At 33.2% G+C, this 18,819-nt stretch overlaps 3 protein-coding genes across 3 annotated transcripts; 1 reads left to right on the top strand and 2 right to left on the bottom strand.

Moving 5' to 3' along the window:
* Nucleotides 1-140: 140 nt before the first annotated feature.
* Nucleotides 141-7,332, top strand: LOC131648725 (uncharacterized). Its single transcript, XM_058918476.1, has 5 exons — nucleotides 141-228; nucleotides 3,083-3,198; nucleotides 4,057-6,459; nucleotides 6,577-7,129; nucleotides 7,244-7,332. Exons 1-5 carry the CDS (start codon nucleotides 141-143, stop codon nucleotides 7,330-7,332), a joined length of 3,249 nt encoding a protein of 1,082 aa, XP_058774459.1.
* A 2,039-nt stretch (nucleotides 7,333-9,371) lies between these two features.
* LOC131628620 (ribulose bisphosphate carboxylase small subunit, chloroplastic 3-like) lies at nucleotides 9,372-10,398 on the bottom strand. The gene is made up of 3 exons (XM_058899455.1): nucleotides 10,158-10,398; nucleotides 9,949-10,080; nucleotides 9,372-9,744 (listed from the first exon to the last, which is right to left on the bottom strand). Exons 1-3 carry the CDS (start codon nucleotides 10,302-10,304, stop codon nucleotides 9,511-9,513), a joined length of 513 nt encoding a protein of 170 aa, XP_058755438.1. The 5' UTR covers nucleotides 10,305-10,398; the 3' UTR covers nucleotides 9,372-9,510.
* Nucleotides 10,399-11,388: 990 nt separating this feature from the next.
* LOC131628608 (VIN3-like protein 2) lies at nucleotides 11,389-17,120 on the bottom strand. Its single transcript, XM_058899448.1, has 5 exons — nucleotides 16,938-17,120; nucleotides 16,760-16,849; nucleotides 14,286-14,958; nucleotides 13,290-13,609; nucleotides 11,389-12,876 (listed from the first exon to the last, which is right to left on the bottom strand). Exons 2-5 carry the CDS (start codon nucleotides 16,782-16,784, stop codon nucleotides 11,699-11,701), a joined length of 2,196 nt encoding a protein of 731 aa, XP_058755431.1. The 5' UTR covers nucleotides 16,785-16,849; nucleotides 16,938-17,120; the 3' UTR covers nucleotides 11,389-11,698.
* Between the last annotated feature and the right edge of the window lie 1,699 nt (nucleotides 17,121-18,819).

Raw genomic sequence — 18,819 nt, 5'->3', positions numbered from 1 at the left:
AGTGTGTAAAAAATTATTGGAAAATCAAGAAAATATACCACAGGTGATTGTCACCGATCGCGATATCGTATAGATGAATTTGGTTGCAAGGTGTTTTCTACATTATATACTTTACTAGGTAGGTATCATATAACAAAAATATGAGAGGTATGCTCAAGCCTGCTGTAGGGAGCAAACTAATCAAGGGTGAAGACGAGAAAATGGCTAAATCTAGTAAGATTTTGGAAAGTATAATGGATGTCTGGAATGTTATAATAAATTCTTCTACAAAGAAGTTATATGTCGAATCAGTTATATAATTCAGAAGGGCTTGTGCAAAATATCCATGTTTTTTGCAATACGTTGAAAGAATTATATTAAAATAGGTTAAAGAGAAAATTATTTGTGTATGGGATGGTCAGACTATAAACTTTGAAAATACTATAGCTAATAGAGTTGAATCTACTTGCTACATTTAAGAACTGGTTGGCAAATAGAAAAAGGGATTTGTGCTAGGGTTGGGAACCATTGAATTAGATGATTGGAAATCAGCGTAGCGAGAATATAAATATCATTTGGTTGCAACATCACAATATTAGAACATACACTCAAAAATCATAATATGTATTCACAATTGGTTGGCAATATATCTCGAGCGAGATTGAACTTTATTTATCACAAAATTATATGAGTACAGAAAACAGGTTCAAAGAGCTCAAGTGTGGTTCTACTCTTAGAAGAACATACAACTTTATGTGTGCTTGTTTAATTTAGAAGAAAATGCAACTTCATCGACCCATACGTATGGATGAGGCGCGTGCACACGCGCCCACACACACAGGAAAAGACTCTAGTTTGATGGTGTGATCAAGGAGAGTTCATTAACTATATCCTATTATAATAGAATGAGAGGTGATTCAAGAAAGATTTTTAAAAGTTGATTATAACATGAAAATTCACATCAAAGAGCGGTTGCTAAAGATAGTATATCCCAAAACCACATATATGAAACACTAGCAGAGATGATAAAATCTATGCATGCTCCTTAGAAGGTCAATCTAGTACCGAGTGCAATTAAACCAAGAGGGCTCCATCCTATTTGAACATTTTGACTCACTTTATCCAGAATCTCTAATTTTACAATCCAAATAAAAAATCTATTCAAGGTGATTGCATCAACAAATCAACATCTTCACCACCTTTACAAAAAATGATACACATTGAAGAGATGCCCATTTTTATGCAGACACATTGATTAGATTGTAGATGTTAAATGTAATGGAATATGCAGTTATGACGATGTTTTAACTTTGGGGGATAAGAGAGAAGAGAATCATACACTTGTGCGCCAACATATTATAAAAGTATTGAAGGCACATAAGATATCATGCACCAGGCTATAAAATAATTACTGTCAAAATAATTACTGTTAACAGGTCTAGTGTGATGCTAAAAGAGGAAAATTCAAATTTTAATATTCAGAAAAACCCTATATTCCGTGTATATGTGATGCTAACATGGGTGAAATTTTAATTTCAATATCTAGATAATTTCCATGTGTATTCTTTGTACATGATAAAAAAAAAGGAAAAATTCATATTTCAATATTCAGACTAACTCCTGAGACATGATTGCATTTATATGGTCTATAATGATAAAAAAACTTATATGTATAATCTGTTGTTAACACAAACACTCCAAAATGAACTAATATTGGTATATTGTATTTGTTTACTTCAAAAGCATAAAGTCTCCTTTTGAATTTAGGGTCACATAGAACACCTTTCTTGTAGATAGGAAATCCAAACTGGAGAATCTTTTACGCTACATTGACAATCAAAGAGTGATTAATATCGAGTATCGTTCACCAACGATTAATAATGAAGGGAAGATTAAGTTCAGTAAGTTTGATATGAAAATTGATGTATATGTAAGTGTTATGTAGTGTACATTTTATCTTCACACAACTAAGTGTCCAATCAAGGATGATGCGGCGCTTGCAAGATCAACCACAAATATTTTAAAGATGATGAAATATCCTAAATCATTTATTGGTGATGAGAAGTCATGTTAGATTTATGATAACAAATATTTGTGTTATGTTATGCAGTATGTGAATTTGATAACAAAGATTTATGTTAAGTTATGTTATTTCACATTCCTTGTTTGATATTGCTTGTGTTTTGCGTATGTGATAATAGAGTTGAATTCAGATTTTGATATTTGAACAAATTCCTGAACCAAATTGTTGTTTGTGTTAATAGGGGTGAATTCATATTTCAATATCCGGACATACTATTGGACCAAATTGCTTGTTTGTTCCATGCTCTATCTACATAAGAAAGGGTGAATTAAGATTTCAATATCCAGACATATTTGTTTCTTATATTTGGCGTGGTTAGAGTGCTTCAGAATTTCAATTTCCATATTTTAAGGGTATTTTGAATTTTTCGTCATAGCAAATAAGTAAGCATGAGGGAGAATGCTCTTTCCACCATTAGGGATGCACCCCACACCTCTGGAAACCCAGGAATTCCCTTTATTTGTTCGTAAATGATCTTCGGACGCACCCAAAATCATACCAAACTTTGCTTTTCTAAGATCCATCATATTTTGAAGAAAAATGGTCCGGAGATGCATCTCTGTATAATATTTTGGTGTCTCTTGAGATGCATCTTCGAATTACCCCATGTACTCATTTATGATGTTTTTATTTATTGAGGTGATTTAATTATATTTTCGAATATGCATATCCAAAAAAATCAAGCGGAAAATTGAATAAAACACCACCTTGCATTATCTTCCTCTTTATGGTCAAACAACACTTCATTTTCAAAACCTTTAAAAAAGTTTCTTTCATTCTTAATCAACTTTTCATCACCAAAACATCTTTCTTGTATTTCATCACATCAAAAGGAGAAAAATATTAGCTGGAATTGCCGGTAAAGTTCATTCATTTCATCCCCCATTCCTTGCATTAATTTGGTTTTTAAGCTAAAAAATGAATGTTGAATCCATATATGCATCTCCGGACGAAGTTTAGTGTGGTTTGGATATGCCTATTTTGAGTTTTAACATTTTTTTTTGTTATTGGTGCTATTAGATATTGTGCACCCGAATATGTTTTCCAAAGATAATGCGAGTGTGGATGTTAAACCGGACGAAGTGAAAAATGATGTTAAACCAGAGGAGGTGAATGATAATGTTAAATTGGATGAGGTGAAGATGATGTTAAATCGGATAAAGTGAATGATGACCTCTAAATGTTTCAAATATCAAGAAAATATACAACGTGTATGCTCGAGACAACAAGGAGGTAAAAGGACCAAGATCTGAGATGCAACAACTGTTAAAGCTTTTGGAGAATGAAGACTATATTTCTATGTGTAGAGTTTGTGAGGATAAAGTCACCGTTTGAGATATATTTTGGAGTCATCCGATTTTTATCAAGTTGTTCAACACACTTCCCACCATGCTCATAATTGATTCAACATACAAAACAAACAAGTATAGACTTCTACTCATAGAAATTGTTGGTGTTACTTCTACGGAGATGACTTTTTGAGTCAGTTTTGCATTTTTGGAATTCGGAAAAGAGAACAATGTTGCATAGGCTTTGGAAATGTGCAAGACTATGTTGAAGGATCAAGAAAACATGTCACATATTTGTTGAAATATGTTAAGGGCACTATTTTGGACCAGATTAAGGAGAAGATTGTTTGTGCAAGACTATGGTGATTAACTAGATATGTGCTTCTATCATATGCCAACACGATGTCTTTAATATCATATCCTTGTCAGTTATTTCATCAAATGATTGCAAGATATTTCTATTGTATTAATTTTGAATATTCAAACACACATAACTTTAACTTTTATTTAATTTTGATAGTTTAACCAACTATCACGCAATCATGACAATGTAATCATTGAATTACTACTTTGTATCTCATACTAACATTTTAAATCATTTAACATTTATTCTTAAACCATTCAATAACAAACAATACGATCTAAAGTTTCATTTTTTTTCAACGAACACATATCATAATTTACTTAACACAAGAAACATGTAAGAGGGATGCTGTCAGTTCTGTTGAAGAACGCATCGCTTCTTGCGCCGGCAGCCTTGAGGTCTGGAATAGAGGCAAGCGCAACAGTAGGCAGAGAGAACTGGGCAAGAACTTACAAGTTATGGAAATGTTTCGGGAAGGAAACAATGGGTATTCGTCGGAGAGGTTCTTTGAAGCTCAAACTGAATATAATAAAGCCCTCATTAAAGATGATTTGTATTGGAAGCAACAAGCTAAAATGCACTGGTTACGGGACGGTGATTTAAATACGAAGTTCTTTCACCAATCCGCGACGGCGAGAAATAAATTCAAGAAAATTGAGATGTTGCAGAAGGAGGATGGTAGTAACAGTAATGACCCTAAAGAGCTTAAAGATATTGCAAAAAACTACTTTGAGAATTTGTTTCAAGCTGGAAGTGGTGATTACGAACCGGTGCTTAATCTTATTTCTCCCAGAATCGATGATAGTGACAATAATCAGTTAATTCAGCCGCTGACTAGAGAGGAAATCCATGTTGCCCTGTCTGCTATGCACCCAGATAAATCTCCGGGGCCAGATGGATTTAATCCGGCGTTCTTCCAGAACTTTTGGGATGTTTGTGGGAACGACATTTTTGACGCGGCGACGTCGTGGTTGGAGTGTGGTTTTTTTCCTCCCTCCATCAACGATACTAATATATGCCTGATCCCTAAAGGGGTCAATCCTGTGTCTATGAAGGATTTTAGACCCATTTCATTGTGCAATGTGGTTTATAAAATTGTTTCGAAAGCTCTCGCTAATAGACTGAAAGTGCTTCTGGATAAATGTGTGTCAGAGGAGCAATCCGCGTTCGTGGAGGGTAGATCCATTCTTAATAATGCTATGATTGCTACAGAAATTATACATACCCTCAAAAGAAGGACGAAAGGCAATAAAGCGCATCTGGCACTTAAAATTGATATCAGTAAAGCTTATGATCGGGTGGATTGGGGTTTTCTAAAAGGAGTTCTAAACAGGATGGGGTTTGCGGAGAAATGGATACATTGGATGATGATGTGTGTTACTTCAGTTCACTATTCTGTTCTTGTTAACTCGGAAGCCATTGGACCTATTGAACCAGGAAGAGGATTGAGACAAGGGGACCCTTTGTCACCCTACCTTTTCATTCTGATATTTGAAGGGCTATCTTCCCTGATTAATAATTCGGTGGCTAGCGGAAATATTCACGGGATTCAAATTTGTAGAGGGGCACCTATTGTGTCTCATCTACTTTTTGCTGACGATTGTTTTCTATTTTGCAGGGCAAATCTTACTGAAGTTAGTCACCTGATGAATTTACTCGATATTTATGCAGTTGCAGCTGGCCAGGAGATTAATTTGTCAAAATCAGAAGTGTTCTTTAGTCGCAATTTAAGTGTGCCGGCGCAACAGGATCTTGCAAATATTATGGGAGTTCGTCATGTGCTAGGAACAGGAAAATATTTGGGATTGCCATCTATGATTGGAAGGAGCAAGAGGTCTATTTTTTCTTTTATTAAGGATCGCATTTGGAAGCGTATCAACTCTTGGAAAGGGCGGTCCTTATCTAGAGCAGGTAAAGAAGTTATGATCAAGTCAGTTCTGCAAGCTATCCCAACGTACATCATGAGCATCTTCATTCTCCCGGATGTGGTTGTTAATGAGATTGAGAGAATGCTAAATTCGTTTTGGTGGGGCGGAGGTTCTAATAACAAGGGGATAAGATGGAAGTCTTGGGATAGATTGACTTGTCCAAAAGCTGAGGGAGGTTTGGGTTTTCGGGATTTTAAGGCGTTTAACTTGGCTATGGTGGCTAAGCAAGGCTGGTTCCTCATGTCTAATCCGAATGCTTTAGTGTCCAGAATCTTCAAAGCAAGGTACTTCCCGAGATCAAGTTTTTTTTATGCGAAGGTGGGTTACAATCCTAGTTTCGTTTGGCGGAGTATTTGGAAGGCTAGAGAAGTCCTTACCCTTGGATGTATATGGTGGATTGGTGATGGTAGAAGCATAAGAATTATGAATGAACCATGGCTAAGAGGGACTAGCGGAGGCTGTTTGATGGGCCCTCAAATTCAAGGTGTGTATACGTTAACTATTAATGATCTTTTGCTACCTAATGTCAAACAATGGAATATGGGAGTTTTACGTGATTTGTTTGATTACTCAGTGGTTCGTGATATTTTACAAGTTCCGTTGTCAGAAGAAGTGGTCGAAGACCGTATGATCTGGAAGGATGATGTAAGTGGTAACTATAGTGTCCGATCGGGGTATAGAAGTTGGAGGAAGCATCAAGAAAGTGTGGGTTTGGCTGAGGAAGGTGTAAATTGGAGTGATCTCTGGAATATAACAGCTCCGTCTCGAGTGAAACATCTTCTTTGGAGGATTTGTAGTGATTGTCTCCCATCTAAGGTGCGTCTTACTCGACATCATGTACCATGTAATCCCATCTATCAGCTTTGTGGTCATAATTATGAGGACGACTGACATGTTTTTGTTGGTTGTTCGGAAACTTTCTCCTGTTGGCAGTCGGCCGGTCTTACTAATATCATCTCTCCTCGTCTCCATTCTTTCCAGGATCTCCGGTCCTTGATATTCGATATTTGCATGAAGGAGGATAGGTTTACCGCAGGAAGAGTGGCGGTTATGTTGGAAGGGTTTTGGAAGAATAGGAATGACTTTGTGTGGCATAATGAAAAGGAAGATGCTTCTAAACTTGGTTGGTTAGCATTCCATAAGTGGCAAGATTGGTTTATGGCCCAAAATATTCGGGCGTCGCAGTTAGATAACGGAGAAGTGGCTTCGTGGTACCCGCCTCCTAGTGGTAGCTTCAAATGTAATGTGGATGCCGCTTTCAACAAGCGTGTAGGGACTACGAATCGAGGGTGGTGTATGCGTAATGATCATGGTAACTTTGTTGCCGCGGGTACGGCATGGGATAGTAGTAACTTTTCGGTGTTGGAAGCGGAGGCCTTAGCTCTTAAGGAAGCAATTCATTCTGTTATTATGTTTCATAATGCTCCGACAATTTTTGAAAGTGATTCCCAACAGGTGGTCCAAGCCCTTTCATCTAATAAGCCGGGTAGCTCTGAGTTTTTTTCTATTATTAATTCTATTAAGCTGTTGCTATTAGATTTCCCCTACTTTGAGGTTAAGTTTATTAAGCGTCAAGCGAATATGGTTGCCCATACCTTAGCTAAGGCGGCCAATTCTTGGTCTCGACACTATATGTTTGATGTAATTCCTCCTTGTATTACTCCTTATTTGATTAATGAAAGCAGTTAAATTTGTTTCTGTCGAAAAAACAGAAACATGTAAAACAACAAGAAACATGTATTACCAAATTTAAATACTCGAAACAATCAAGATCATAAATTTATCATATTTAAAATTCTTGATGGTTCAATCATGTTAAACATAAACACATTAAAATTAAATCTAAATTTGTATAATTAATTTTAATTCTTCTACAACAATTATTATCATTTATATAGCATACATACATACATGCATACACTTAAAATTTATTATACAATTATCAACCATTATAATTGGATTAGATCTTAAATGACATAAAATTGAACATTAAGTCTTCACACTTAAATAAATGTAATAAAAAAAGAAAATTATATTTTCATGTTAAAAATAAATCAAATTACATTAGTACAAAAACATATGAAAATAATCAATGGCGGATGCAAGTAGTGGAGATGGGGGCACTTGCCCCCACAATAATTTTCTTGTTTTAAGAAGTTTTATGTATGTATAGTAATTTGATTGTTTAATCCCATTAAAAAAATAGTTTCTTTTATGACTTTTTAATCATATCCTATATTTCTTTCCGAGTCTCTCTTGTTTCTTCTACTAAAAAAATTAACATGTAAAAAGTTATTGATTTTTTCAAATTATATAAGCATTTCAATAAATTGGTAACGTTTAATATATAAAACAAATAATTTTTAATATGTGATTTTTATTCTAAAATATTTCTTATTGATTTTTTTTCAAATGTATTACATGCTAAATAATTTGATTAAGATTACATAAAAAAATTATATTTAAGCATAGGTATTAAATAATTTATTTATTTTTTATTTTAAGTGTACAAAAATACAATTTTTTTTAAATGTACAATATTTATGTCATCTATAAAAAGTGAATATTATAAAATACTTTCTTGATCATCAATTTTATTATTAATTATTAAATTTTTTGCCCCACTCAAATAATTTTGGATCCGTCACTGAAAATAATTATATGTATATTTATTTATGCATAAATTTTATTAAAGGCAAATTCAATAACTTATGATTAATATTTTTGAAAATTATAACAACTAAATTAATATTTTTGAAAATAATAACTAAATTTCATATTCGAGACTGTATATCAAAAGTGTTGTGCACAAGTATGAGTTCAAGATTCTACATTGCAAAAGTTGAATATTTTATAAGTGAGAGGACTCATATATTTGTGCACAAGTATGAGTTCAAGATTCTACATTGCTTAGAAAAATAAAAGTTAAATACTTTATAAGTGAGAAGACTCATATATTTATTGTCTTACAATTTTGGGTGAATATTTAGTTTCCCTTATTTGTATGTTACTTTTGATCCAATGTAAATAAAATGACCCAACAAAAATTTAATATAACTACGAATAGATAATCGTAGACCATTTAATGTTTGAGTTTTTGGAGAGCAAGTCAATTGCATATCCAATTCTATCTTACATTTTTAATAAAGATTGTGAAATTATTTTTATTTTATTAATTAATAATCTATTATTCTATCTTACATTTTTAATAAATAGTGTATAATTATGGTAAATATTAAACCATCACGTCAAGTCGTGATCTGAACCAAATGAAAGATTATTAAATTATTCTATCTTACATTTATAATAAATAGTACATTAATAATTTAATTGAAATATTTCAGGGTGTTGAAAATTTTTACACTTTTAATAAATTTCAACCCTTAATTTATTAAAATTATATAACTTTTATTTCATTTTCTATTAAATTAATTCATTTGAATGGTGATAATACATTCATGTTGTAAATAAATTTGTTTACACTGACAATTAATCTTAAATATTAAATCATCAAGTCAAGTTGTAATCTAAACCAAATGAAAGATTGTTAAATTTTTTTATTTTATTAATTTATTAATCTAATGTAACTCTCCTTTTTGAAGGTTGGTTTACAGTGTCAAGGAATGCATGCCAAAATCTAAATCTATGGGCTGGTTTTGTGACAGAATATATTTATTAGGGTGGTGTGAGGTGGCACTTTATTGTTTATTGGACATGCCAAACGGATGTAACCAAATCCATTTTAACCAATAAATGAGTCTCATAACATCAGAACAAGATCAAAACAGAGAAAACAAGTACATAGAAGAAAAGTTTGAGAATTTCAACAAACAAGGATTTGAAACGAAACAGTAAGAACAAAATAGCTTAAGTAGTAGTAGTCGGTTTGTGAGCAAGAAAAGCCATGGATTGCATGTGACGTTTGTTGTCAAATGCTAAGCATCTTATATATGCATTTGGAAATGTCTTTTTGCATTCATGAATCTCATTAATCACTTGTGAAGAATCCACACACCCAAACATAGGTAGCTTCCATAGTGTCCAATATCTTCCATCATAATATCCTGGCATCTGGCTATTTGCTCTATGAATACATCCCACCTTCCATTTCCAAACAACAAAAATTCCATGTTACTAATAATATTATCGTAGATTGATAAATATTAACAATTTATTTCCATTAATACATAAATCTAAATAAATAATGTTGTGGGAGACTAAACTCTGAATCAACAGTTTACATCTATTTAACTCAACTAACACATATTAGTTGAACGAGGTATATGTGTATTGGATTGAACTAACCTCATCAAATTCAAGGCAAGGGGTCCATCCTTTCTTGAGCATGTAGTCAATCTCTTTTGCAATGGATTCATCAGTAAGTGGAGGTAGGTAGGAAAGTGTTTCAAATTTCCTATTATTGATGGGATTCCATGTCTGTTTCAAGTTTAAAAAAAAATTATATCAGCATATTAGAGAAGTGAAAAAAAGATCATTGCTTGAGATTACTTGACCTTCATGCAGTGGACTCTAGAACCATTGGAAACGGTCTTCTTTTTCCAATCAATGGAAGAAGCATTGGGCCAAAGATTTGATGAGTTGGATTTCAAGCCCACGAAGCTAGGCCCAGTAACTGAAGTTGTAAATGTTCCAGCAGACATTTGAATGATCTTTGAAGGAAGGAGAGAGTAGTTAAGATGAAATGAAGAAAGGAATAGAGTTAGGTGATAATGAGTGTGATGTGTTGAGTAATATAAGAAGATAGTGGGAACAAGAAAATGGATATTAATTAATGAATTGTAAAAAGTAGTACAATAATTACCATGCAAGATTATTTTATTAATGTGGTCCATGTAACTAATACCATCTATAATACCTCTTGATTCCTCCCACGGTTTTTCTTTTGGCCTTTCTGCTGCATTGAATACTACAAGCTTGGTTGGATTGGTTACACTGTGGGTGCATGATTCAAGTCCCAATAACCTTCTTACAATCCACTATAACACTTGTAGGCTTCTCCTCAGTATCAACAAACTACAATTATGATCAATTTCTAAAGAAACTCCAAACAACTATCCATTATCACACAAGGTTCTATCCATGATCTTTCAAACATCTTCGGCGTATATATTTTATCTATACCTTAAAACAAATACAAAACTTTGATCAATAGATTTGTGTGATTACACATTACATGCAGCCAGAACTAGTTAGAGAATTCACTACATTTGATTTGAGACCTTTATCATTTTAAAAGGATGTTAGATTCTTTCATCTAGTGCCTAAATCCAAAATATTGAAACCTATATTCTCTATATCTGCAATCTAGATTCTCTATATCTGCAGTAAGATTCTTTCATCTATAGGGGGAATCCAAGAAACGGAACCTAGATTCTCTATATCTACAGTATAGAGGATTAATTTAAATCAAACAGTACTTGCATTTGCATCACCAAGCTGAAGTTTTGGAGTTGTGGATGATCTAATTTTAAATCGGGTCTAATTTCCAAACGATCACAGAATTCCAAGTATTAGCCGGACCAAAATAAAAAGTTCATAATAAAACCATTTTTCATCACATACAACCGAAATTCAAGATTTGACTTGTGGTTGAAAATCTATATTTCACTTGCAGAATTCTGATTTATGGATAAATCCGTTAATATTAAAAGAACATTATCGTCTACTTTGACCAAAACCACACGCATTTTATTTCAGCATAAACTTCCCATAAACCCTTCAATGTTATTCACTAAAAATATATCAATTTGAAATAGTAATAATTGTATAACTTATGTAAATCTAAAAGAACATTATTGTCTACTTCGACCACAACTACATGCTAGTCATTTCAGCATAAACCCTTCAATGTTATTCACTGAAAATTTATCAGTTTGAAATAGTAATAATTGTATAATTTAAGTAAATCTAAAATCCTTAAAACAACAATATGAATGATAATGTTGAAATAAATATATTTGATGACTCTCTAAATGAAGAATGTCATCAATCTAAATAATTATTTCAGCACAACCCAGGAGAGCTTCAAATCTGGTCAATGCCAAAGCTTCATGCAGAACCCTGCGGGTACTGATGATCTCTTGTTTGACATGCATTCGGAGAAGGTGTCCACAAGTTGCTCTGCAAGAGAAGCTGGATCTTCAAGAAATGTATCTACATATATTTTCACAATCCTTATTTCTTCAGGGGTTGCTCTTAAGCTGTACCATGTCAGAAATTTCTGCCTGAAGTTCTTCTCAATGTGTCCTTCACACTCTAACCATCTAATCACCTTCACATAATACTCAAGATCCCGCTCTGGAAAACCATTAGCCTCGCAGCCCTCGTTTTTCCTTTCACCACTTCTCTTCTTGGGTTTGCTTCCATCTCGAGGGCCACTCCTTTTCCCAGGTCCTTTTTCTAGATCTTTGCTACTGAATTTGGATCTACCTCTTTTTCCTAGACCATCTTTAAGTATTTCCAACCTGCTGGGAGTATTAGGCAAGCTCCCTTCTGAGCAACCTACTAACGGCACACACTCCCTTCCCGTTGGAACTGACCCATCATCAGTGCTTATGTCCTCAGTTACTTGTTCCTCTTGTGAATGCTTGTTTTCAAGCTTTAGTACATCTGAACTAGGTATTGTGTTGCTAGTCATTCCCACAGCAGCTTGCTTGTCTGACAAGGAATCTGTATCGGTGGGAAGTCCCACTCCACCCAATTTGGAACAATTAATAACATCATTTGATTGATTACCAGAAGCAAGCTGGTCACTATCCTTGTGATAAGAAGGATAATTATCTGATCGATTATCAGTCTGGTCGCTATGATTAGTTTCATCTTCCACAGATGAGGGATTGGAAAGGCTGCTACAGTTGGTTACTGGGCTCTGACTTCTTTCCGTTGCTGAGCAATTTGGGACGTCATCCTCACCATGCTCTGTTGAGACTTGAACTTCGCACATACGTGACTTCCTCAAATCATTGGAAACAAATTTCAAACTGTATTCTGTAGCTGGAAGTAGATCCCTGATGCTCAGCTTTCTATTTGGTAGGAGAGTTGTGCAAGTCGGGTCCAATGGATAGTTCACATCACCGGCTTTACGATGCCACACGGCGTAACCGGCATTATTTTCTCCAGAAGAATCTTCCAAACACAAAAGAACAGTGAGGGATGTTGCGGTGACATCTTCGAACTTTACCATATTTATATTTGGAGTTAGTAAACTTGCATCTGAAAATGTAAACAAAGACTGGTCAGTTACCTTATGTGAGAGTGTAAACACAAATAAGTTCGTTAACACTGTCACACATGGTCAAGAGTTTTAATTTTTGTACCTCCACCAATTACCAGAAGTTACATTGAATTACTCAAAATTACTTATGCTTAAACATTCTTAAATACAAAACATATTCATTGACTTACTCAAAATTACTTATGCATAAACATTCTTAAATATAAAACATATTCATTCAAAATTATTTCTCATTATTACAATTATTCTATACCATTGTATCACTTACCATAAATGGGAGAAGTTGAGTAGTTGGTTCCATATTACAATGCTAGTCACATGGATCATCATCTAATTTTAAAATCAGTGAAAAAAAGGCAAGGTCTTTTATAAAAGAAAAGTGATTGATCACCTTGAATAGTTTGATTGGGTGATGGAGGCAAGAACCTTCTAGAAAGTATTGAATCAAGTGATTCAAGAGCAACACCGCAGAGTCTCTGAACCTCGGGTCCTGAAGAAAGCCTGTTCACAATCCCCCTACCAATCTTCAATGGTGAGCCAGTCAGTGGACCCACTTCAGGTTCAAGTTTCTTCACTGCTTCATCAACAATTTTATAAAGTTCTACATGCTTTTCTGTCCCTTTCAAAAGTTTTTGGCTTAAGGAGACACGATAACAGAGTATGTCCACACGTCTAGCATCCTTTGCTACCATCACTTGTTTTCGCCAGCATCTAATACATTTAAAAAATTAGATGAGATTGTACCCAACACATTTTCCAAAAATCATCTTAAAAGGTCTATAGCGCATCACACACATATTGAAATGAAGCAACAAGTTTACGATCTTTTAATTAACAACAGCAAAGCAATTCAAAAGAACATTCTCCACTGTGCTGAGTAGATTTCACTAACCACTATAGCAAAGCAATTTGAAAGAACATTCAAGATTACAAATCTTTCTCTTTCACAATGCTGATCATACCTAATATTAATCTTAAAATGGCAGTCTTGTGCATGTTTAAAGAAAATTATGAACGGAAAAGTGCCATGATTATATTTCCTACTATATAGAGCCTGAAGTCCCAAAAGGAAAGGGTGGAAATGATTAAAAACGGAAAGATAGATATCCAATTGGTCACAAGAACTTTAAATAGACTTTAAGCATGAAAAGAATTGTTAGATCCTGTGAATTTATTTCTGTACTTATTGTCTATTCTGAAAGTCTTTTGACAAATAACAAATGACTCGGTTGACTAAACTTATTTCTTTAGCATGAAGAAAATTCTAAGTGTATGAAACAATAAGACCAAGACAGAGAAAAACAGGGAAAACGAATTAAAAAAAAACTTTTAAATGGATAAGCTATTTCATCTATAAGGAAATGAAAACAATCAGTATAGAATTTACCCGAGTAAGTCATTTACTTTCCCACAAGAGACACAGTAGAAGTTTCCATCAAGTTTGGTGCGTTCACCGTCTTTGCCAATTCCAGAACCATCATGTTTTAAAGCACACTCAAGGTGACATGACAAGCCGCAGGAAACACCAGGAAATGGAGCTTCAGAACTGCATATTAGCCACAGGCTAGGGTCTTTGTTGTCATCATATTGATGACAAATACAACATGAACATCTTTTACAAAATGCATCTCCTTGATTTAGGGTAGCCTTGCATGCGGAGTTTTTGCAGTAAGTTGTATTGTTACTCACATCACCACCATTATTGACTATAACATTGTTTTCAGGAGCAGCCAATCGAGATGGATTCTCAGTTTTTCTCTGCCTTTTAGCAGGTTTCTGGCCAGTTGCTGGAAAAGAATGTGATTCAGGGTCTGTGGCAATATCATGGCCGCCTGATTTCTTTTCAGAAACAATTTTCAGAAGATTTTCGATAATTTTCAACTTTGTCAGCCCAGTATACTTCCTTTCTTTTCCCATCTCAGCACACAAGATTTGCAAAATCTCTTGACGGCTCCACGACTGCAGCACCTCGGATGCACCATCATTAGATATTTCATATACAAGCGCTCTTTTTTCCTCCATACTCAATTTACTACATTTAGAAGGATCAAGAGCAATACCTAGGATCAAGAAAAAAGATATTAGTACATTATTATATACACGAAAGCATTCCAACTTCAAAACTTCCAAGTGATGAAGGAAACAAGACTTTTTCAACAAAGACTTCTGCTGCAACTTGCATTTTAATAGACATGTCAATTTCAAGAAATGGAAAAGTTTGTGCACCTATAAGCATAAATAATGGACTTTATACTAGAAACTGTTATGAATTTATCTTTCTAAATGCATGCACGTTTGACAAGTAAATGGCCCAATTTTTTATGGTCTAAAATATTGACTACATAAAATATAGAAGGACATCCCAACCACTTGAAGCCTAATGATAAATTAAATATAGGAGAGTTAAGTGTAATGAAGACTAATCAAGTCAGCTAATTAGGCAGCTGGGCTTAACTTCCTTTGACTTTTATAGGCACCTCCGTATACCAACTATTTGAGTTGCTGGCACATCGCATATCAAATTATATGCTTATTTACTTCCAAAAAAGTATTATATGCTTATTTCAATCAAAACTCCTTCCTCCTTCAAAAGGCATCAATAAAACTGAAACATAAACTCTATGGCCCCCAAATGCAGCTCCTACTAAGCTAGACAATCAAAGGCAATAGCACAGATTTAAACCAAAAGCCAGTATCACAAAAGATAAAGAAAAATAAACTTGAATCAAATCAAATAAAAAGGGAAGCACATCTTCCATGAAAGTTAATTATTTTTTCCAAAAGAATAAAATCAACGCCAATCAGTACGCAAAACTCAGAAAAGAAACACTTGAAGAATTAAGTTTTAAACCGTTGCTGTGTCATGATCCTTGATATTGCGGAAAATTGTAAGTTTTAAATCATTGTCGTGTTGTGGTCCCCGATGTTGCAGAAAGTTGTCGTTAAATACAACTGATGCAACCACAACTAACGCAAGTGTGGACGCGTAAACACAGGGTTTAAAAAAAGGGTCCGCGACCAGAAAAACGGCTGCGACAAAATGGAATCTGCCGATACCGATACCGTTATCACCATTTTATATGTTAAAGAATAAATTATGGTTAATTCAGACCACAACAACTGGAGTCAGTGTCGCGACACCTATACCGAGTACCGACCGAAATCGCAAAAGCTTTAATACGACCTCGACCTTTTTTTAATAACATTGAAGTGTCAGGCCTAAGAAAAGCTTGAGGAAGAAACCACAGCAAATAAATCAATCCACCAAAAAATCAGATAAGTCACAAATCACAATGCTAAAATATCATATCACAGTGATTAATCAACAGGTGGATCATTAAATAAATTAAGCAGTACAACATGTAATCACGTGAGATAATATAAAGCATGAAGCAGCCTCAGAGAATTCAATCATCTCAATTTCAACAGAACAAGGAAGTGACAATATAATCCATGAAAATCAACAGAGGTAAAGTTCAAACACAGTTCAGTATCAAAGTAGATTTTCCAAAATCACATTAAACCACCACCGTACTTTCATAAAAGCTTAGATACAACGTGATTTCGGCAAATCTACAGTGAAATAAGCTTTTCTACAAAATCAAGCTGCTTCACTGTGATTTCAACAAATCTAACGTAATATAAAACATAATAATCAACGATCAATGCTAAAACAGATACGTCGCAATGCTAAAATCAAATCAAACAGATTAACCAACACATAGATCGTTAAATCACGTAAGATAATAATAACGCAAAACACAGATATAACGAATCTTACACAGAATCAAATCATCTCAATTTCAACGAAACTTTCACAATCCACAACAAATTACACAAAGTGATGAATGGAGGCGATACCTTCGAACGATGAATTCGCAGCCATAACGAGAACAAATCAGTCACCGATCACATCACATTATGAAGAAAAGCGTGAAAAATTCACCGAACCTAAAGAAACAACAAATCAATCTACGTCATGATGAGTAACCGTATACGGAAAAAGAGAGAGATAGAGAAAGATTGAAATGACAAATACCGAGAAAAAGATGCTTTGAATTGGTGAAGAAAAGAACGAATCCGTTAACCGAAAATTGGTGACGACGCGCGCACACACTCTCTCTGAAAGAGGGAGATTCGAGGAGAAGTTGAGTTGAGGTGCTTTACTTCTAGAGAGAGAAAGCGTCGTAGTTGGAGTGAGTGAGAGAGAGCTTTAATAAATTATTAAAATTAACAAAATATTGGTTTTTTTTTTTAAATTGAATATTCTATTTGCTCGTAAATGCAGAGACTAATATTGAGTCAAAGAGAATTACAATAAACCATCTATAATAAACTCGTTTATCAGCTATCATGGGTGTTTGGTAAATTAATTGTTTCATTAGCCGATGAATACAAAATAATATGAAAATTTATTTAATTAATAAGAATAATAATATTTTGTTAAAATAATAAGGGTATATAAATGAGAAAAAAGTCACAAATTAAAAGTTAAGTTACAAACTCAAAAATTACTTAAAATAATTTTGAAAAAAAAATTAAAAACTAGAAAAAAAATTACAAATTAAAAGTTAAAATAACGTTACTAATCAAAGATTTTTATTAATATAATCATGGCACTTTGGTTCTTATAATCATGGAATGGTATGGTATGATATGTTAATTTACCGAAATGGCCTTTGGTTCTTATCGTTATCTATTAGCCGTCCAAATAACACCATATCTTATCACGTCCATTCAATAACCTGGGCCATAATAAATCAATACTACATCATAAAAAATCTGAATTGGTTTTGGTGATGTAGCTCATTGCATGATAAGGTTTTCATTAAAAGTATGTCAGGTTATTTTCCCATTCTTTTCTTTATAAATATCTTTTTCACTATTTTAAAACAGATTTATTAATATACTTTTGTAAGTATAACATTTTTATATGATACATCACAATTATTCATAAATAATATTTTAAATATGATTAAAATAAAAACTAAATAATTATAAAAATTTAATAGTTATAATTTATTGACAATAAAAATATAAAACATTTTAGGGTTAATTGCAACTTTAGTCCCCTATTTTGTCTTTTTCTTGATTTTGATCCCTCTATTTTAAAAATCGCTATTTTAGTCCCCTTTTAAGTTTTCTGTGCAATTTTCGTCCCTCTATTTTGCTTTTTTCTGCAAAATTAGTCCCTATTCCTGTCTTTTTTTCAATAAAAAACTCAAAAGGGGACCAAAATCGTGGTTTTAAAAATGGAGGACTAAAATCGAGAAAAATACAAAATAGGGGACCAAAATTGCAATTAAGCCAACATTTTATATTAATATAAATCAATTAGATTTTATTGAAAAAACGATATGGACCGATCGATTGAATTGAAAATTGAAGGATTATCATTCTGATTTATCTATTGGATCAATAATAAAAACTACCGTAAACTAGCCAAAATCTAAAAAAATCGATTAGTCAAGAGTTTTGCAAATCAAAAAAACTTTTGTTTGTTCTTTTGTTCCTTCTTTCTTAAAAGTCAAACCAACTGTTTAATAATTTTTTTTAAAAAGTAATAAAATTTAATATAAAAAATAAAATTTTATTATAAAAATTTAAAAAGTAATAAAAAACAAATTTTTAAGTTTTTATCTATGTTAAGAAAAAAACAAAAATAATAAATATTGAAAATTAATTTAATTTATGATATTTTTGACTTTTTTTTAATGTATCATACTTTTTTCAAACTTTTTTAAAGATTGAATCATCCTATTAAACTCGACTTAATATTTATATAATTTTATTATTATATCGATTTATATGATTGAATTATTCAATTTCATTCAAGTGAGTTGTACGGTTGAAGCATTTTTCAACTAAGTGACTTTATCATGACCCAGTCGATTTTTAAAACAGGATTCTTTTATTTTCTA

This window comes from Vicia villosa, linkage group LG1 (genome assembly GCF_029867415.1).
Source record: "Vicia villosa cultivar HV-30 ecotype Madison, WI linkage group LG1, Vvil1.0, whole genome shotgun sequence".
Taxonomy (NCBI): Eukaryota; Viridiplantae; Streptophyta; class Magnoliopsida; order Fabales; family Fabaceae; genus Vicia; species Vicia villosa.
Note: the sequence above shows the minus strand (reverse complement) of the source record. Positions and strands in the feature narration are given on the sequence as shown.

What these genes read in the sequence shown, in the direction of transcription:
- LOC131648725 (XM_058918476.1), top strand. Translation starts at nt 141, where the DNA reads ATGAGAGGTATGCTCAAGCCTGCTGTAGGGAGCAAACTAATCAAGGGT. An exon ending in ATCTAGTAAGATTTTGGAAA is followed by an intron (nt 229 to 3,082) that starts GTATAATGGATG and finishes TGGTGCTATTAG; the next exon opens with ATATTGTGCACCCGAATATG. An exon ending in GTGATTGTCTCCCATCTAAG is followed by an intron (nt 6,460 to 6,576) that starts GTGCGTCTTACT and finishes TCCTGTTGGCAG; the next exon opens with TCGGCCGGTCTTACTAATAT.
- LOC131628608 (XM_058899448.1), bottom strand. Translation starts at nt 16,784, where the DNA reads ATGGCTGCGAATTCATCGTTCGAAG. An exon ending in TGCGAATTCATCGTTCGAAG is followed by an intron (nt 14,959 to 16,759) that starts GTATCGCCTCCA and finishes TCTTGATCCTAG; the next exon opens with GTATTGCTCTTGATCCTTCT. An exon ending in AAAGTAAATGACTTACTCGG is followed by an intron (nt 13,610 to 14,285) that starts GTAAATTCTATA and finishes TAAATGTATTAG; the next exon opens with ATGCTGGCGAAAACAAGTGA.
- LOC131628620 (XM_058899455.1), bottom strand. Translation starts at nt 10,304, where the DNA reads ATGTCTGCTGGAACATTTACAACTTCAGTTACTGGGCCTAGCTTCGTG. An exon ending in CTAGAGTCCACTGCATGAAG is followed by an intron (nt 10,081 to 10,157) that starts GTCAAGTAATCT and finishes AACTTGAAACAG; the next exon opens with ACATGGAATCCCATCAATAA. An exon ending in CTTGCCTTGAATTTGATGAG is followed by an intron (nt 9,745 to 9,948) that starts GTTAGTTCAATC and finishes TGGAAATGGAAG; the next exon opens with GTGGGATGTATTCATAGAGC.